Source organism: Bombus terrestris, chromosome 11 (assembly GCF_910591885.1).
Source record: "Bombus terrestris chromosome 11, iyBomTerr1.2, whole genome shotgun sequence".
NCBI lineage: Eukaryota > Metazoa > Arthropoda > Insecta > Hymenoptera > Apidae > Bombus > Bombus terrestris.
In genome coordinates, this window is record NC_063279.1 from 1224666 (window position 1) to 1241812 (window position 17147).

Here is a 17147-nt window from a genome sequence, read left to right on the forward strand (position 1 = left end):
GAGCATTAATAAGATGTAGCATAGATTTAACACGTAGTAATTTTTTAAATCAAAAACCAAACCGAGGATTTCTTGTCATTTCCTGTATTACCGACTCATTACAAGATTATGATATCAGATAGAGTCAGAGATGATTAAGCAGATCGCCGGTGCTTATGGGCAAAATCGTGCACCAAACGCGCCGGAGAAAAAAACGTGTGTATAGTTCGTCCATCTGATCGCTAGAGGCAGTAGTTCATGGACCGTACATTTGACTGAATTTCGCCCATAAGTATCGGCCATCTTCCCACTGGTCTCTTTTACAACACGGTCGTGATTACAACTTACAATACAATACAACTCACCTATTTCGAAATAAGCTCCGATATGTATACAAAAACCTTAAGAACCGTAAAGAATTGTAGAAAAACTACTCCGGAAATCTGTACAAACGTTTCAAAGAAATTTAACTATACGTCATTTTCTCTATCATAAAGAAATTAGTGTTTCTATAACTAGTGTGCTTGAAAATAATCGACAGTTACAAATTAATGTACTATGAACCGTTTGGATGATCCTCCGGGTCTCATGAAAGGCAGAAAACCATCTTTTATTGGAATGAACGGTATTTATCATTACGTTCTTACCATTCTTAAAATTAATAAGGTTTTTCCTTCCCAAAAATACTTATCATATCATTTTTCCTTATTTCTATTAATGCATGTATTATAATTGTAGAATGAATGAAATTCTATTAAGCCAAGTTTTATTTTATTAAGTTATTAAATTAGAAGAGAAAATTTCTTTCATATTTATATACTTTAAAATTAAATTTTGGGAGATATAATAGTCGTAATTTACTCGTTCTTTAATCATTTTTAGGTTAAATTACTATACATAAAGTTGAGTTATTAAATCGTAATTTAGTCTGAATTTTAATTTAAGCGTTAGTTTATGCTGAAACTAAACATAAATAATTTAGTATATATTAGGTGTTGAATACAATACTTTTTACTAAATGCATAATTTGTTTTTCAGGAGGCCCAGAAACAGATGATCAACAACGCTTAAGATTTCAAGTTGAATTAGAGTTTGTTCAGTGTCTTGCAAATCCAAATTACTTAAATTGTACTTTGAACAACGAGCAGTATATTTGTTATAATAACCAACGTGATCATTATGATAATACTAATAATTGTTATTTTTCAGTTTTAGCACAACGTGGATATTTTAAGGATGCAACATTTATAAATTATCTTAAATATCTGTTGTACTGGAAGGAACCAGAATATGCAAAGTATTTGAAATATCCTATGTGTTTGTATTTCTTAGATTTATTACAATACGAGCACTTTAGAAGAGAAGTAGTAAACTCTCAATGTACAAAGTTTATAGACGATCAGCAAATTTTATTATGGCAACATTATACCAGACGTAGAACAAGACTGTTACAGACTGCAGCAGAGCAAACACAACATGCAAATCCTCAGAATAATGGTATTGTACAACCTAAAGTTCCTTGAGTAATATATGAGAAACTCACTATTAAATGGGTCCATGAGAACTACAATATTAAAATAACGTTATATAATGTTGTCTACAACTGTAGTTCCTTATCAGAATTGTTTTAGTTATGTTTTTTGGCTGTGATAAGTCATAAATAAAGTACTTTTCTATGTTCTCAATATATCTGTGATTACACTTCTCCCTCTTTCCTTCTATCTGTTGCTATATCATTTATTCATATATCATTTATTAGGAAACAAAAATATTTAATGCTATATTTAAAATAATAGGTGTGGAAATAAATTCTATCCAACAATAAAACTTCCATTTTGCATAAAAATCTGAAAGAATTTATTCATGCACCTAATAATTATAAAAAGACATTTTTATAAATAAAAAGACACTAACTCTCTTAAATAAACGAAGAACATTATAATAATTCCAATAATAATAAGTATTGAGTTTAGAGAAGTATAATATTGTAAACATTCTGTGAAAACAAACTGAAATAAAGGCCCTCCACTTGTAGAATCTGATTTTGGACGAATGATGCTGAAACATGAATAGCTGTTCATAAATGTTTATGACTCTTTATGCTTCAAGACTGGAAAAAAGGGAAATTATCGAAGACAAGGATAGAAGATGCGAATTTTAATGATTTTAGTAAGTCCATTCTCTGTATTCATTTATAGAATTTAATTCATCTTGAAACATTGTACATCTTTTACATAAAGCTTTGTGTAAATAAAACTTTTTTTTTTTACTAAAAGATGAAAATAAAAGAATATATTTACGACAGAATAATGAAAAGTATGTATATATCTGTATGTTTCAATAATTATTATGTAAAACTAATCTATCTTTACAATACTTAATTCTTATATTGAAGTTATTACAAGTAAATGCAAACTTTGGTACCTATTAGACATATAGATATATACAATTATTAATATAATATTGATATCTAATTAATAAAGAGAGAGAGAGAGAAAGTTTGATATTACTTCCATAAAATTTTTCAAAATTAGTTTCATAATTGTATATACAAATATGTTTATTTAATATACGAATTGTAATATATCTAAAAGAGCTAATAAACTATTACGCTTTGTTATTTCAGCCTCTAAACTGCAATTGATCAGAAATTTATATCACTCACAATTCATTGTCTTAACTTCTAAGCATTATATAAATTTACTTTATGATAGGCAGTGACAACTGATTGTATTGTAATTTTTCTAAAATTCTAAATACTGAACTTAACATATAATAAATATTTGTCAATATAAACTATTGGAAAATTCTAATATACGTGAAGAATATAATACACAATGATACATGTTTATGAAAACAGCTATAAATTTATAAAAAATATTATATTATTTTTCACCCTTGCAATTTAAATTCATATATAAAATATTTTCTAATTATAAATTAAATCATTATTTTAAATCTTTAATTACACGTAATCCAACTCAATAAAAGATATCATTAACAATAAATCTTTGCGATAAATAATACAAAATAATCACATTTCGCAACAGAACGTCAATAATCATAATGATCGTCAAACTGTCGGTTATAATTCATCGATATAAAAATGTGGCATTAATTTCTTCTATATAAAACTTTAAAAATTTCATTCAGAATTTTTATTCTCCGAGAAATTCACTAATATACCATTTCCTGCATCCACCCAATCTTCAGAGAATAATTTTGCTCTAAGTATCTCCCTTTCTGAAGCATCTTCAGTAGTAGATGCGTCTTCGTTATTGAAATTCTCATTATTCTTCTTTTCTCTCCTTTTTACAGTCAACAATTCGGAATCTTCTATCGCGTCAGGTAAAACTTGGCTTAAAGTTTCTGGTAAAATTAAAGCAACTGCTCCAGATCCTAAGCAGAGCATTCCAATTATTATTAATGGAATGGTTATTGGAAAATGCTCTCCCTAAAAAGGAAAATTGTATTCATTGTTTTATGCCATGTGAATTTATATTTTTTTAAATATAATTTTTTATTTAGCTTAACGTTTTATTTAATTTCTTAAATAATTTATTTCACATACTTGTGTTGAATTAGAATATTTTAGGGAGGAAGTAGAATTCGTATTGGATTGAATTTAATTTAATAGTAGTGTATAAGTAATAGTAGTAGTTAATCCTAAAAACACAATATGCAAATCTTACTGATAGTATGTGTGGCGTGCACAAACTGCCAATTTTTGCGAAAACAGTGCACAAGCCTAAGCAGGTTCCTCGCACAACAGTTGGAAATATCTCAATCGTATACAAATATGTTATGGAAACGGTACTCATCACTGCTACTCTTCCGAGCAAGGATATAATGGTCTTCATGAGATCTAGAAAGATGATATACGAAATTAGTAAGAATCTACAAAGTAGGTACTTATCAATTTTTTCAATGTATAATGTCTACGCTTTATATGTTACAGAAATTTTAATACGAAGTATTTCTCGTTACAATCACGTACTGGATGTAATGGTGGAATTTGAAAAGATAATTATAGCTGCAAAAAAGATGCAAATTGCACCAGTAATTGATTGATACGCGGAAATCGGTAGTCGTCTGCCATATCTAGACAATATGAAGTAGAGAAACACGTAAGATGCAATTTCTAACGCTCCTCCTAGCGCAAAACTGACGTGTCTATTGATTGCCCAAAGATTCGGCTCGAGCGTCATGAAGGCATAACACGCTATAGAAGACGTGAACCTAAGACAGATAATATTAATTACAAATTTAAAAAACTGTAGTATTTATAAAAACAAATTCGCATAAATATTCACAGTCTGATTATATGAATTTATATTAAGAATGTAATTTTGAAGTGGTCAAATTTTGAACATTTTTTACCATTGATAAATGATCACAATGCCATATTTTTTTAACAGCGTGGATTTAAATAGTTCTAACAATTCTTCTTTCGTTTGCGCGTTACTAGATCTTTCTTTGATTTTGCTAAATTTCTTCTCGTCGTCCTTATTTGACATTTCTTTGTTCACTGGGGTTCGTAGCTCGACGATGTCGTAAGTATTTTTCATGGAAAGTCGTTGATTACCAGCAGGCTGCGATATCGATTTCGACTTCCGATGGCTCTTCGACTTCGATGGAGCATTCCTCTTATTTGTTTCTCCGTTCTCACATTGTGCAGAGTCCGGTTCCGATTCCGTTTTAGGGAGCTTACTTTCCAAGTATTCAGATATTTCTCTCAAACTCGTTTCTGAAAAGTGTATATAGGTATTAATATAATGTACATTTTTGATAATAACGATTCATGTTTCCTTCATCAAAACTAATCTAACGAATATTTCCAATATACATTTTTTATTATACTCGAAATTATAAAAGGAGACTTATATTAATACCATACTGTATTATTGAATGGTAACATAAATTCACCCTGTTTTTATATTTATTATATAAATGGAGAAAATGAACAGAATATGTTACAACCTAATATATTACATTGTACTATCATACATTATACCTTGTATAGCATAACATTCTAAGAAAACAATAGATCAAATTTTTGTCTTTTACTTTGAACTTTCTGTTGAGCCGCATCCGTGTTGCTATTTAGTAAATTCGCAGCTTCTTCTTTCATTTCGCTATCGGTTCTCGATTTCTTTAGGTCTGCGCATGAAACACGTGACTTTCGTTCCGGTTTAACCGGCGTCGCGTTCTCGGAAATGTTTGCCTCTGTTTTAACATTTTCCCTTCGCAATCTAGTGCAACAGACATTGTATTTCGTGATGCGTTCCACTGCCATATCTGCTTCCGTGATTTTACCCTTTGCTAGTAGCCACCTTGGTGATTCTGGTATTATCCTGAAAGCAACATCTATTATAGTTTCCCAAAGCATGTGTTTCGATACTACAATCTCATTTTTCATTCTATCAAAAACAATAATAATATACCAAATATAGAGCACGGTTATAGCAGTGGGAACTGAGACAGCTAATTGTAGAATTCTCCAATCGGGTATAACGTAACTAAGCGCGGCTAAGAGCATCAAACCAATAGCCCAGGCAATTTGCATAACTAATGCAACGAAAGTCCGTGCTTTCACAGGAAACAGTTCCAAGGAAAGGATGTACGTCGAATTTTGCAGACCCTGAACGAAAACTCCTTGTAGTCCTCGAAGAGCCAGAAACGTGGGATAATTCTGAAATGGACACTTTATTCAGCAAGAAAAAGGAAATTATTCTCGTCAAGTTGATATTCAACGACTGTTTCTTTGTTTCTTTCTCGTTTTACTTTCCATATCGAACAAAAGATTTAATTAACACAGTACATTTATTTGATTCGTTATTCCACTTATATACATTCAAATACATTTTTAATGTAAATTAAGAGCGAAGTAACGTATCAGTTTCCTTTTTTATTTGAATACAGTTAATTTTTATCATCTATTATCATTTTCAATAAATTATAAAATTTAATAGAATATCTAAGAAAGGAATTTTGATAAAATCTCCACTTTAGTTCATTTTTGACATAAGTTAAGAATTAAGTTAAAATTAACTTGTTCGTCTTCTTCATAATTTCGAATTATTTTCCTTAAATTGAAAAATGTCTATACCTGCACAACATATAGTGCAACAGCCATCGTGCCCTGAGTATAAAGGCAAATCGCTTGAACCGGAAGTCTTCCTATTCGATCTGCTAAAAGTCCAGCGATACAAGCGCCCATTAAAACCCCGATGTAATAAACTGTCGGTCCAAGAAACGTCAAATACCGTTTCTCACAAACTAAACTCCATTCTGTTACTACGCTATTTTCTCCGAATTCAGTTGCAAATTGATAGTTGCTGAAGCACAAGTCTGTGCTCGAAGATTCTTTAAGACCGGAAGTCTCGTTAACTGCAACGGTCACGTTGCCAAGCTCTTGGCAACCATATATTCGTTTCGTTCCATTCTTTGGCTGTAATATGCAAATGAATCATTTTGTAAAATTTTAACTAAGTAGCTCATGCTAACTAAATAATTCAATATCTGTTCGACACTGTGTTGGACATTAAAACATTGAGAAATAAAAATTAGAGGAACTTCTGTTTAATAATTTCTTTTACATAACAGTGCAAAAAATAATGATTAATTACATAAATACGTATAATTTCATACGCAGAACAGTAAAAAATAGCCAAATTTCTATTTACATAAATTAGTTTCTTACATAAACAACAATAACAAAACTAATAGTAAGAGTAATTAATGATTCACATGTAATTCTATATCACTCTTTATTAATAATATGAAATTTATGTAAATTTATGAACTAATTTTGCATTTTTGAGTAAGTTAATGAATAATTTGAAATTCAAAAGGTGTGTCAAACTTTGCAAAAGACAAAAGTTAGCGAATTATTCGAATTAATAATTCATGACATTTCTCAAGATGCATGTACCTCATTCACGAGTTGAACACTTAATATCTTACTGTTTTATTTCAAATAATTTATATACGTGAGAGAATGATAGAGAGTAGTTATACAGAAAAATTATTCAAAACTTCGTAAGCTAAAGCAAAACACATACGTAAATAACAATAAATATCAAATATTTCTGTGATTGTAAATAAATGAATCACTTCAGATGGATTTAGGTCAAAAGAGTGTTAGAAAGAATGAATTATAACAAAATTTGTAAATAAGAATTCGTTGCACACGCTATTTTAATACATATGTACTTGCCACATAATTAATCAAATTAATAAGCTATGAAACGTATATAAGATATAATTAGTGAAAAGAGAAATACCTAGATAACTGAGACAAAAGAAACTTACCTGACAATAAAATTTAGGCGTATAATTGTGAAACACCGGGAGCGCGTGGCTCATTGCAACGATGACATAATTGATGCCAAGTAACAGCACGATGACTACTTGAAAGCATCCAACCTTTACTTCCTCCGCATTCATTTCTTCAAACAATCCTGTACCAATTCTGTCTTTCACAGAATATAAATCACGGGAGACGATAATCACAGAACAAAAATTAATAATAATAGCGTATTAATAAATTCACAATTTATCATACAATTCACAAATGAACAATGATAGTCCAACCAAGTGAAGAAATCAATACTGAAATTCCTATTACACGAAGAACGATCCACTTCTCCATTTGTAACGGGAAAATACAAAATGAAAAAGAGAGTAAAAAGGAGGAAGATATGTGCAAAAATGAGATTTTACAAAGTTAAAAGAAGTTTGATAAACGCATGTCACTGTGCGGAGTGACAAAATGGAAATTCGTGGCAACAAGTGAAACTTGTCGCGGAGTCCGAACAAAGTGTCATCGGTGAGGGTAAAGCACGCACTAACAGAGACGGGGTCCTCTCTCTCGAAGGATGGCGAGGAACCGATTCCTAGCGTTGAATCAGAGAAGGACAGAAACCCGTGCTATTGTTTTACGCTTGGCGACACGTATCCCATTAACGCACGCACGTCACGGGAAAACGATCTTCTGTCAATAATAATCGATTTTTAAATTGACGTAATATGAATTTTGTATTTCTGGGAAACACGGTGACGTGGCCGCTACTTCCGGAGTCTGAATGGGATGCAAGAAGAATCATAAGAGTCTGTGAAGATAAGGAAATATATTTCTTTTCGTTTCTTTCCATACGTACATATGATTGGTTGAAAATCAGAATGGTGTAAGTTAAGACATTGATTTTTTATGTAAAATAGTTTTCTGCGTTTATTAGCATAAGAAATTCATTATGTTCGTATAAAACATAATGCCTAAATATGCGGATGTACATTCGTAACTTGCGTGAATTATCTTAATTCTACATAAATATCCGTTTACTATAATAATCGTATTACTCGATTAAATATCATTCATATAACTTGTACTGTAATCTTCTATCATTTAATTCATATAATCATTCACAATCTTTACTTTATAATGAAGATCGTATTATTCGATTAAAAGTCGATTAAAACTGCAGTGTTCGTAAAAAAAGAATCGTATTATTCATACAAAAGAGATACAAAATTTTGAAGAGAATGTGTAAAACAGCATCAAGAAATGTAAAACACATAGTATTTACATGTCGTCCAATTGACACGCGCAAATTCAAATGCATAAACTGAAATAATAGGCTGACTGGGTCTATGAACTCTTAACGCGCGTTTACTTCATTCTATGTTCACCTGTATAGGTTGCAACAGAAAGTCTCATTGATAGGTATTGATCGTTTCATTTTATTCAATCGCTTTTCCCAGCAAAAATCTTCCTTACGGTTGAATACACGCAGCATTTCAATCACCGATTTACTATTTGCTTTTCTTACATAATTTATTATCCACTTTGTAGTCCCTGCCCTGATTAATTATATCTTAATTTACTATTAATAAGATTTAAAACATTAACATTATTAAGATTTAGAACAAAATTAACAAGTTGGAAGCAATAAGTTCTAAACTTCCTCCTTATGATTTTATAATTTTTCACTAAATAGGATAATCAGATGACTTGTAATTTGTAATACTTGTAAAGCTACTAATATCAGTTTGATCGTGCAAGAAGATCTTGATCATTTAAATTCAAAATTTAAATTATTTAAATTCAAAATTAAACGAAACGTCAAAAAATTCGATTTCAGAAAGTTCCAAATAAAAGAAACTTAAAATTCCAAACAGAAAGATACGTCCTTACGTTATGTTTCCATGCAAATACATTTAACAACGTGCCCTGACGATAAAACATAAAACCCTAGCAAGATCTTAAAAGACCCAGCAATCTTCGGCTTGATCAGAACGAAATTAGTATCGCGTCATAAATAAATGTACAAACAGTTGAGAAGACATAAAAACCTATCCGGTGTCGTCTTCTTACCATGCCATACTTAGGACACGGTTATCTTGATGGAGGGGTACCAATCATCATAGTCCATGCGACGGTGTTTCCTTCGTTTCTGGAACTGTTTCTGTATGCGAAGAACATCACGTCCGGTCCCGAGCGCATCCTGCCTTTCATTACAAGCTCCCCGTGTTCGCCCAATCGCCGATTCCAAAGGAAACCCCAGCTGAATCCTCCTGCTGGCTGTCCTTCGTCTTTCACCGCAAATCGAACCTTGTCATTAGCATCGTCGTCGAGGTGATCGTACCTCGGCCATTGTCACAGCCGCTACTTCTGAACGACTTTCATTTCCATTCAATCGTTTCGAACCAATCGATTCTCCACTATGTTGGTGATCATCTATTTCTGTCTTATAATACATGCTTGATGATTCCAGAGGATGCATTAACTTGAGATGGAAGAAGTACTGGATAGATAAAAGTGAAAGTAGGAAAGTTTTATATTTTTTATATTCACGCTGTTGGTTCATCTTTCACCATTGAATTATTATTATTGTATTGAGATATTTTATAAGTCACAAGTTACAAGTTACTAGTGCTAATAAACTCTCTTATATAACGTATACACATGCAGTATATCTAAATGTCCATTATTTTACAAATTTTAAAATGATGAACATTTGGACGATAAATTTATCGATATTTGATGTATAAACCCGTAGTAAACATTTTCAAAAAATAATCTGTTAACATTCATTAACTCCATTCTTTGTCCGACAAACCTACATGGTAGACAGGTAAGACTCATTATGACGACAAATGATTGAAGAACAATTTAACGATCGCAAACGATTGAATGGTAATGAAACCACCATTCTAAGCACAATCAATAATGGTATAGTGACGACAGTGAACCATAAAATTGATCACGCTTACAGATATCGATCGAATGAAAATAAAAAGTTATAAATAATTTTATGGTCTGTCACGTATATTTACATTTTAGTTCATACATCATTTTTTCATACATAATTTTTTATGATATATTATAAATCTATACTGATCATATGAAAATTACAAGAAAAAGCATAATAAATCATCTCTTATCTCTTTTTTACAGGGAAACAGTTTTACAACTCATTAAGTTATCGATTAATTCTATATTAACAAAATTGTCTTTATATTTGGTTTCAGAAGTAAGCATATATTTTTTCATCCTTTTCAAAATTTTCAAGATATTGCTCATCATAATGTTACAATATCGAAGATTATAAAATATTGCTTTCTTAGTAATATCTTTATATCTTTGATTTCCGTAAAATTTCACCAATTTATCAATTTATTTCGTTAAGATCTAGATATCTCCTGTTTAATCATAAACATGTACTTATCATGCTTTCCTCTTGTGATTTCTATACATAAATATATATTAATATGTATATATATGTATGTACATAAATACTTACTTACATAAATATGTATGGAATATTTAATAGTTCATTATTAAAAATTAAAACGCTTTTTACGTTAGATAACAGTAATAGAAAAGCAACAATTTGTGTCAGCAATAGTACCCATACTTCAGGTCAAATTCTTGAATCGTTTTTAATATGTAATATCCTCACGTTCAGTTCAATTCTTGGCATCAGACGAGGCATTAAATACATAATTTAGATTATAAGTCTTCCAATGTGTAAATGATGAGTCTGTGTTCATTTCAACCAAAAAACGTTTTTCATTAATATAACACGTTTTTGGTATTCTTTGTATCAATGTCCTTATTCTTATTAGTTATATTATATTCAATATAACAATTCGTTTTTTAGATAGTGATATAACAAGAGTTACTAAGAAAATTATTACAGATATTTTCTTCCCTATATTAATGTCAATTATCAATGAAATTTGAAATTTATAAAACGACTATCGTTTCCTAACAACTACATATATACCAACCTTTAGAACAATATGTAAAACGCATACTTTGACAGATTAAGAGAATGCTCATACAATAGCTCCAAAAAGTATTTGCACATCACTATATTTATTACAGTACTTACATTCTATTAATTAGACCGAAATATATTAAATGTCGTATCATGTACTTTAGAACCTGATAAAAAGATCATTCACGCACCTTGCTGCCTGCCATTTAGTGACTTCACTATCCTAGTTATTAGTTTCTATGAAAGTGCAAATACTTTTTGTTCCTACTGTACATATTCATAAATACTTACATATGTATATCTTTTCTTTCACGCGCTCAATTCGAATAGATCCTCTAACAGCCGTAGCCGTGACTATACACACAGTGGGCCAGTGGCCGAGCACGTATCACGTAACCTGAAGAGATGGCCTGGATGCCTTTTTTCGTCGTGTACCGTTACCGTAGAATAACTTCTGCGATCATGCCACTTATTTTACTTTGTCCCCATCGTTCACCTGTTCGATTGTATGTTACGACCTGTGCTCTATTAGCATCAAGGTTTAACGAGAATAGGAACCGAACGAGTTTCTCCCGCGGAAACGTTGTTCAGTCCAGTTCTCGTTGCTCACTCTGCGTGGTCAGTTGAAACGATCCCATCGATACTTACAAACGAATCGGCGGGAAACGAAACATAAAATACAAAGAAAACACATCAACGATCGTTAAGGCATTCACTGATATTCGCAGGAAGTGATTAACACATCGGAAGTGCAAGATGAGAGTTACGCTCGCCTTAGCTGTAATCCTCCTTGTTTGTATCAGCGTAAGTAATGCGTGAATATACTTAATCTTCATACTCGATAAATTAATTGTGACATCAGAATGTACGTTCCCGCTATTTGTTAGTCACCGATCATGGGAAAACGTGATCGGACATTTTTATTTGGTTAAAGATTTATTTAATCGCTTGAAAATTATTAAATATGTAAACAAAAAATATAAATCCCAGAAGTAATCAAAATTATAATTTTGTATAATCATAAGAATTTATTTCTTGTTCTATGCATTTGTAACTCCAATTAAATGTTTATTAGTAACATCTAATAAAAATTCAGATATCTTACATTAATGTACAACTTTACATAAAAAGTATAGATATTTTTTCAAGAAATTATAATTTAATATAATGATTCTTTCCTTTATGAGTTCGTAATAATTTATCTCTGTAATGCTCGACAGATTCAATGCGTTGAGAGCAAAGTAAAGAAGACAACACAGTTGTCTCTACAAAGCAAAGAAACGAACGTAGTGAACTTCATGAGATTACTCGTGATGAGACTTGTGTTTGGAGTTGCATCGGCGATGGGTCTCGGTGAAAATTTGTCCGGTGTGCTCGGAGGGATTTTCGTACCTCCTGGAGCAGATGATTACAGTGACTATGCCGATGATGATTTCATATCAGATTTGTTTTAATAATAGTGCACGTTAAGGAGCAATTCGAACATACAATTGCGAACATCGATCGATTCGAATTATGATTTTGCATTTGATTCTGTTTCGTCCTAAAATTGATGCACAAAGTCTCAACCAAAGTGTATGTATATACTTGCGTTTTTATACCGTTATTCGTCATATTTTCCGTATAGAACACTCGAAATGTGCAATAACCGAAGATGCATCATCATTAGCAGTCTCTACTCTCACCTTCTGTTTTATTATTGGTAATGAAAATATTTCTGATTCGAACAACTTAATATTTTTATGTGCAGAAATAAAGATATATTATTTTATTCTTATCTTCAAATTATTACACTTGACTATCTTTAGAAAATTTAGTTAATGTGAATTAGGAATTTTGGTTAATTTATTCTAAATTTAAAATTAATTCAACATTTTTCTTAATATTTTTACTAACCGAATCTATGACTAAATCTATTGTATCACACTTCTTATGACAAACAGTAATTATTTTATTATTATTTGTAAATAATATTATATTATTTATATTTATTATTTATTTATCAACATAATTATGAAAAAATAAAACCTTCTTGCGTCAAAAGGCGTCTTATATTAAATATGTAATTTAAACTGCTCTTTGTACATATTAAGGTTTTAGTAAAAAGACAAATCGCTACTTTTATTTGTTTTCTAATATTACAAAATTATGTACCTAATAATTGTTTAATTTAAAAATAATGTGAAAATTATGTTCTTAAATAATTATGTAGATAAACATTTGCTTCTTGTAAGACTTAAAAACAAAATAGATTATCAAAAACAAAATAAATATATACATTTTATAAATTATTTATTTATTGAAAGGTATAATCATTTTATTACCTTAAATATATGTACATATATTTTTGTACTAAAGTATTTTTCGTAATATAAGTTTATACATAAGTTGGCAAAATAATTACATATATGTATCATAATAATTTTGAAATTTTTATTCATAATAAATCACCATATAATATTCAATAAATATATATATGTATATGCATATACATTCTATCAAAATTGATACAAATGACAATATTCGCCATTACAATGTTGTCCTTATATACATTACAGTTAATATAAAGAATAGAAATTTATATGTATATAACGTAAAAATATGTTGTTTTTTCGATGTATAAATTATAGATGAATCGTATAATGTATTGTTTAATATAACATAGATAATAAAAGTGTATGAAGTATATTAGCATTTTAAAGATTTGTGAAAAATAAAATAACCTAAAATTCTGATTTAATATCTTGTTCGATGTATTTAAAATGGAATGGCACAAAGTATTAGAAATTCTTATACATCAATTAAAACCTGTTTTAAAGAAAAAAGTAAAACGTGAAGATGAACTTATGTCAATTTTATGGAATGATCAAAATATGAAGTAAGTAACAAAATTTATCATAAAGAATAATTAATATTTTTTGTAAATCTATATTACTTGTTATTATTTTTTATTTATTATTATTGTTTAATTTATATTATTACATTTTACTATCTAAAATTTTATTTTATTTGATGTTTAGGGAACTTGTATATTTATGGTTGGAAGATCACTATGACAAAAAAGAATGTAAATCTGTTTCCAAAGCACAAATTTTCAAGAAAATGGGTAATAAAGAATTTCAGGAAAAAAACTATATTAAAAGCATAGAATTATACACAAAATGTGCATTGTATGCTCCTGTAAATAGTTGTGAATTGGCAGTTGCAATCGCGAATAGATCTGCATCGTTATTTTATTTAAATAGATATCATGTGAGTAAAAAATAAATAATACTTTAAAAATATATACCAATATATAATATATTTTAATATTATGTTATAATTTTGTTTTTATGTGCATTTTATACATGGTTAATACAATGTGATGATAAGAAGGATTGCATAAAAGATATTGAACTAGCAACTAAGTTAAATTATCCTAAACAGTTGCAGTATAAATTGTATTTACGCACAGCACAGTGTTATTTGAAATTAGGCAAACAGCAATTAGCTAAAGAAACACTTTCTAAGATACAGACAATGATTCATGATTCTGATTATATTGCACCTTCTATGAAAGGTAAATAGTAAGTGACTATGATTACAAATTTATAATAATTTCTTTATAATCAAATATTTTATTAACTTCTAGATAGTATTGAAAAAAAGATAAATAATATAACAGTTGCTGAGTCATTTCAACAAAATATTGCACAAAATTCTGTACAAGATACTGATGATTTGTTAAAATTAAAATCCCACATTATGTTTGAAGAAAATACTAATTTCCCTAATGCATCTGTAGCTATAGATAGAATATACAGCCAGGAATTAGGAAGACACGTAATAGCAAATAAATCTATTAAAAAAGGTGATATTCTTTTTCTGGAAAAACCTGTAAGTTTTGTGTTACTAAGTCATGACACATATAATCTTTGTCCACATTGTAATTGCTCAAACACAGACATTCCTGTTCCGTAAGTAGTATGTTCACTTTGATATTAAATATTTTTTCCACAGTACAAAAGATTTATGGCATTATATTAATTCAGGTGTACAACATGTTTAAATACCTTTTATTGCAATGAATACTGTTTAAATAAAGCATGGTCTTTGTATCATTGCTGGGAATGTCCAGGAAATCAAATGGAACTTTGGAAAGAAATTGGAATAGGGCATTTAGCCTTAAAAGTTTTATTAACCTGTTCAACTATGACAGATGAAACCAAATTTAATGAAATACAAAATTTAGTTACTAATTTCGATAAATTATCTATGGGTGACTTAACAGTATATGGAATTGTATGTATATTTCAAGACTAAAAATATGTTAAAGAAACAAAAAGTTTTGTGTAATTATCTAACCATAACTTCTACAGACAGCTGTTATGCTCACCATATATTTATTGAAGTATACGAACTTTTTTCAATCAAGTAATCTTGAAGACTATTTAAATAAAAAATTCCCGAATAATTCATTGAACACTTCATTTAATATTTTAACAACCAATAACAAGCAACTTTATGTAAGTTCTTTACTTTTACGATATATTCTTCAACTTATTGCTAATGGATATGCAATTACAAAATCAAATACACTATTAAGTAATGACTCTTCCATGAAACAACAAGATATTGTAGCTACAGGAATTTATCCTTCTGCAAGTATGATGAACCATTCGTGTGATCCCAATATAATTAACATGTAATCCTGAAATTTATTTAATATATATATATATATGTATTTATATACTTCAATATCAAATACATTTGTCTTATTAAATTTTAGCTTTGTAGGTCAATACCTTATTGTCAGAGCTTCAAGAGACATTGATCAAAGTGAAGGAATTTTCAACTGCTATGGTACATTATTTAAGAATATATCTTGTTTTAATTGTGTAAGGAACTTACTAATGTGATAAAATTGTCATTAGGGCCACATTATAGACATATGACAACAGAAGATAGACAAAAGATTTTAAAAAGTCAATACTGTTTTACTTGTAAGTGTAAAGCATGCACTCTACCAAAATTACAATATTTTATAGTGAGTACAAAAACTATTTTCGATTTTTGAATCCAGTTTTGTTATAATGTATATACTGTGTCACATTATAATTGTATAATGGGATTATAATTACAGGAAAGATTTAATGCTGTGAAATGCCTGAAATGTAATGGTCCAGTATGTAATATAAAAGATTCTATATATTGTTTGGATTGTGGTGACAAACCTCAAATTTATTCCCCAAATAAAATAATACAAGCTAAAGAAATTTTTGATGCAGCCCAAGTTTCTGTTGATTTAGGAGAAACGAAAGAAGCACTAAATAAAATTAAAAAATGTTTACATATTAGAAGAACAGTGTTATACAAATATAATGAAGATATTGGAAATACATTAATTCTTATGGGAGAAATATATACAACAATGGGTTTGTATGCTCAAGGATAATATAGTAGTACAATAATGATAAAATTAATTTTTAGGACAATGGATAGATAGTATAACATGTATTGAAAACACACTTGCAACAGTGAGAGAAAAATTCGGATCCTCTAGTATAGAACTTCTTAACCAATTAAATGATCTTACAGATATATGTCTTATATACCTAGAAAAGAAAACAAATACTAATACAAACGCATATAAGTAAATATTTTTGCAGTTCTCTATAAATTATAAGTATTTCAAAGTTATAATATTTGTGGCCTTTTGTTACAGAAAGATACTAAAGAAAACTCAAAATTATTTAAATCAATTAGAAGAAATTACCAATTTTAATTACGGATCGTGGAATAAAGTTTATGAAGACATAAAACAAAAGCAAAAGAAAATCGAGTATTATAATATGTAAAATTTAAATGAATAAATAAGCATATTTTATAAAAATGTGTATATTT

The 17147-nt window shown here is 29.4% G+C and overlaps 4 protein-coding genes across 6 annotated transcripts; 3 read left to right on the plus strand and 1 right to left on the minus strand.

The window, feature by feature from the left end:
- The first annotated feature begins 204 nt into the window (after positions 1-204).
- LOC100650693 (mediator of RNA polymerase II transcription subunit 31) lies at positions 205-2235 on the plus strand. The gene is made up of 4 exons (XM_003398672.4): positions 205-604; positions 1018-1107; positions 1189-1476; positions 2015-2235. Exons 1-4 carry the CDS (start codon positions 538-540, stop codon positions 2050-2052), a joined length of 483 nt encoding a protein of 160 aa, XP_003398720.2. The 5' UTR covers positions 205-537; the 3' UTR covers positions 2053-2235.
- Positions 2236-2425: 190 nt separating this feature from the next.
- Positions 2426-7915, minus strand: LOC100650569 (solute carrier family 22 member 8). The gene is made up of 8 exons (XM_003398671.4): positions 7294-7915; positions 6089-6430; positions 5424-5671; positions 5047-5333; positions 4360-4726; positions 3977-4218; positions 3672-3844; positions 2426-3433 (listed from the first exon to the last, which is right to left on the minus strand). The coding sequence occupies exons 1-8, from the start codon at positions 7426-7428 to the stop codon at positions 3125-3127; spliced, it is 2103 nt and encodes a 700-aa protein (XP_003398719.2). The 5' UTR covers positions 7429-7915; the 3' UTR covers positions 2426-3124.
- A 3686-nt stretch (positions 7916-11601) lies between these two features.
- LOC100650333 lies at positions 11602-13035 on the plus strand. Its single transcript, XM_003398669.4, has 2 exons — positions 11602-12068; positions 12485-13035. The coding sequence occupies exons 1-2, from the start codon at positions 12021-12023 to the stop codon at positions 12716-12718; spliced, it is 282 nt and encodes a 93-aa protein (XP_003398717.1). The 5' UTR covers positions 11602-12020; the 3' UTR covers positions 12719-13035.
- A 752-nt stretch (positions 13036-13787) lies between these two features.
- On the plus strand, positions 13788-17136 carry LOC100650212 (SET and MYND domain-containing protein 4). 3 transcript variants are annotated; one of them, XM_020865271.2, is made up of 11 exons: positions 13788-14142; positions 14285-14516; positions 14637-14823; positions 14896-15220; positions 15296-15545; positions 15623-15948; positions 16033-16106; positions 16178-16290; positions 16387-16678; positions 16734-16896; positions 16969-17136. In XM_020865271.2, exons 1-11 carry the CDS (start codon positions 14027-14029, stop codon positions 17099-17101), a joined length of 2211 nt encoding a protein of 736 aa, XP_020720930.1. In that variant the 5' UTR covers positions 13788-14026; the 3' UTR covers positions 17102-17136. The 3 variants fall into 3 exon arrangements, with proteins under 3 accessions (XP_020720930.1, XP_020720931.1, XP_003398716.1); XM_003398668.3 differs by having other exon boundaries at positions 13789-14142; positions 14640-14823; XM_020865272.2 differs by lacking the exon at positions 16734-16896.
- Positions 17137-17147: the final 11 nt, after the last annotated feature.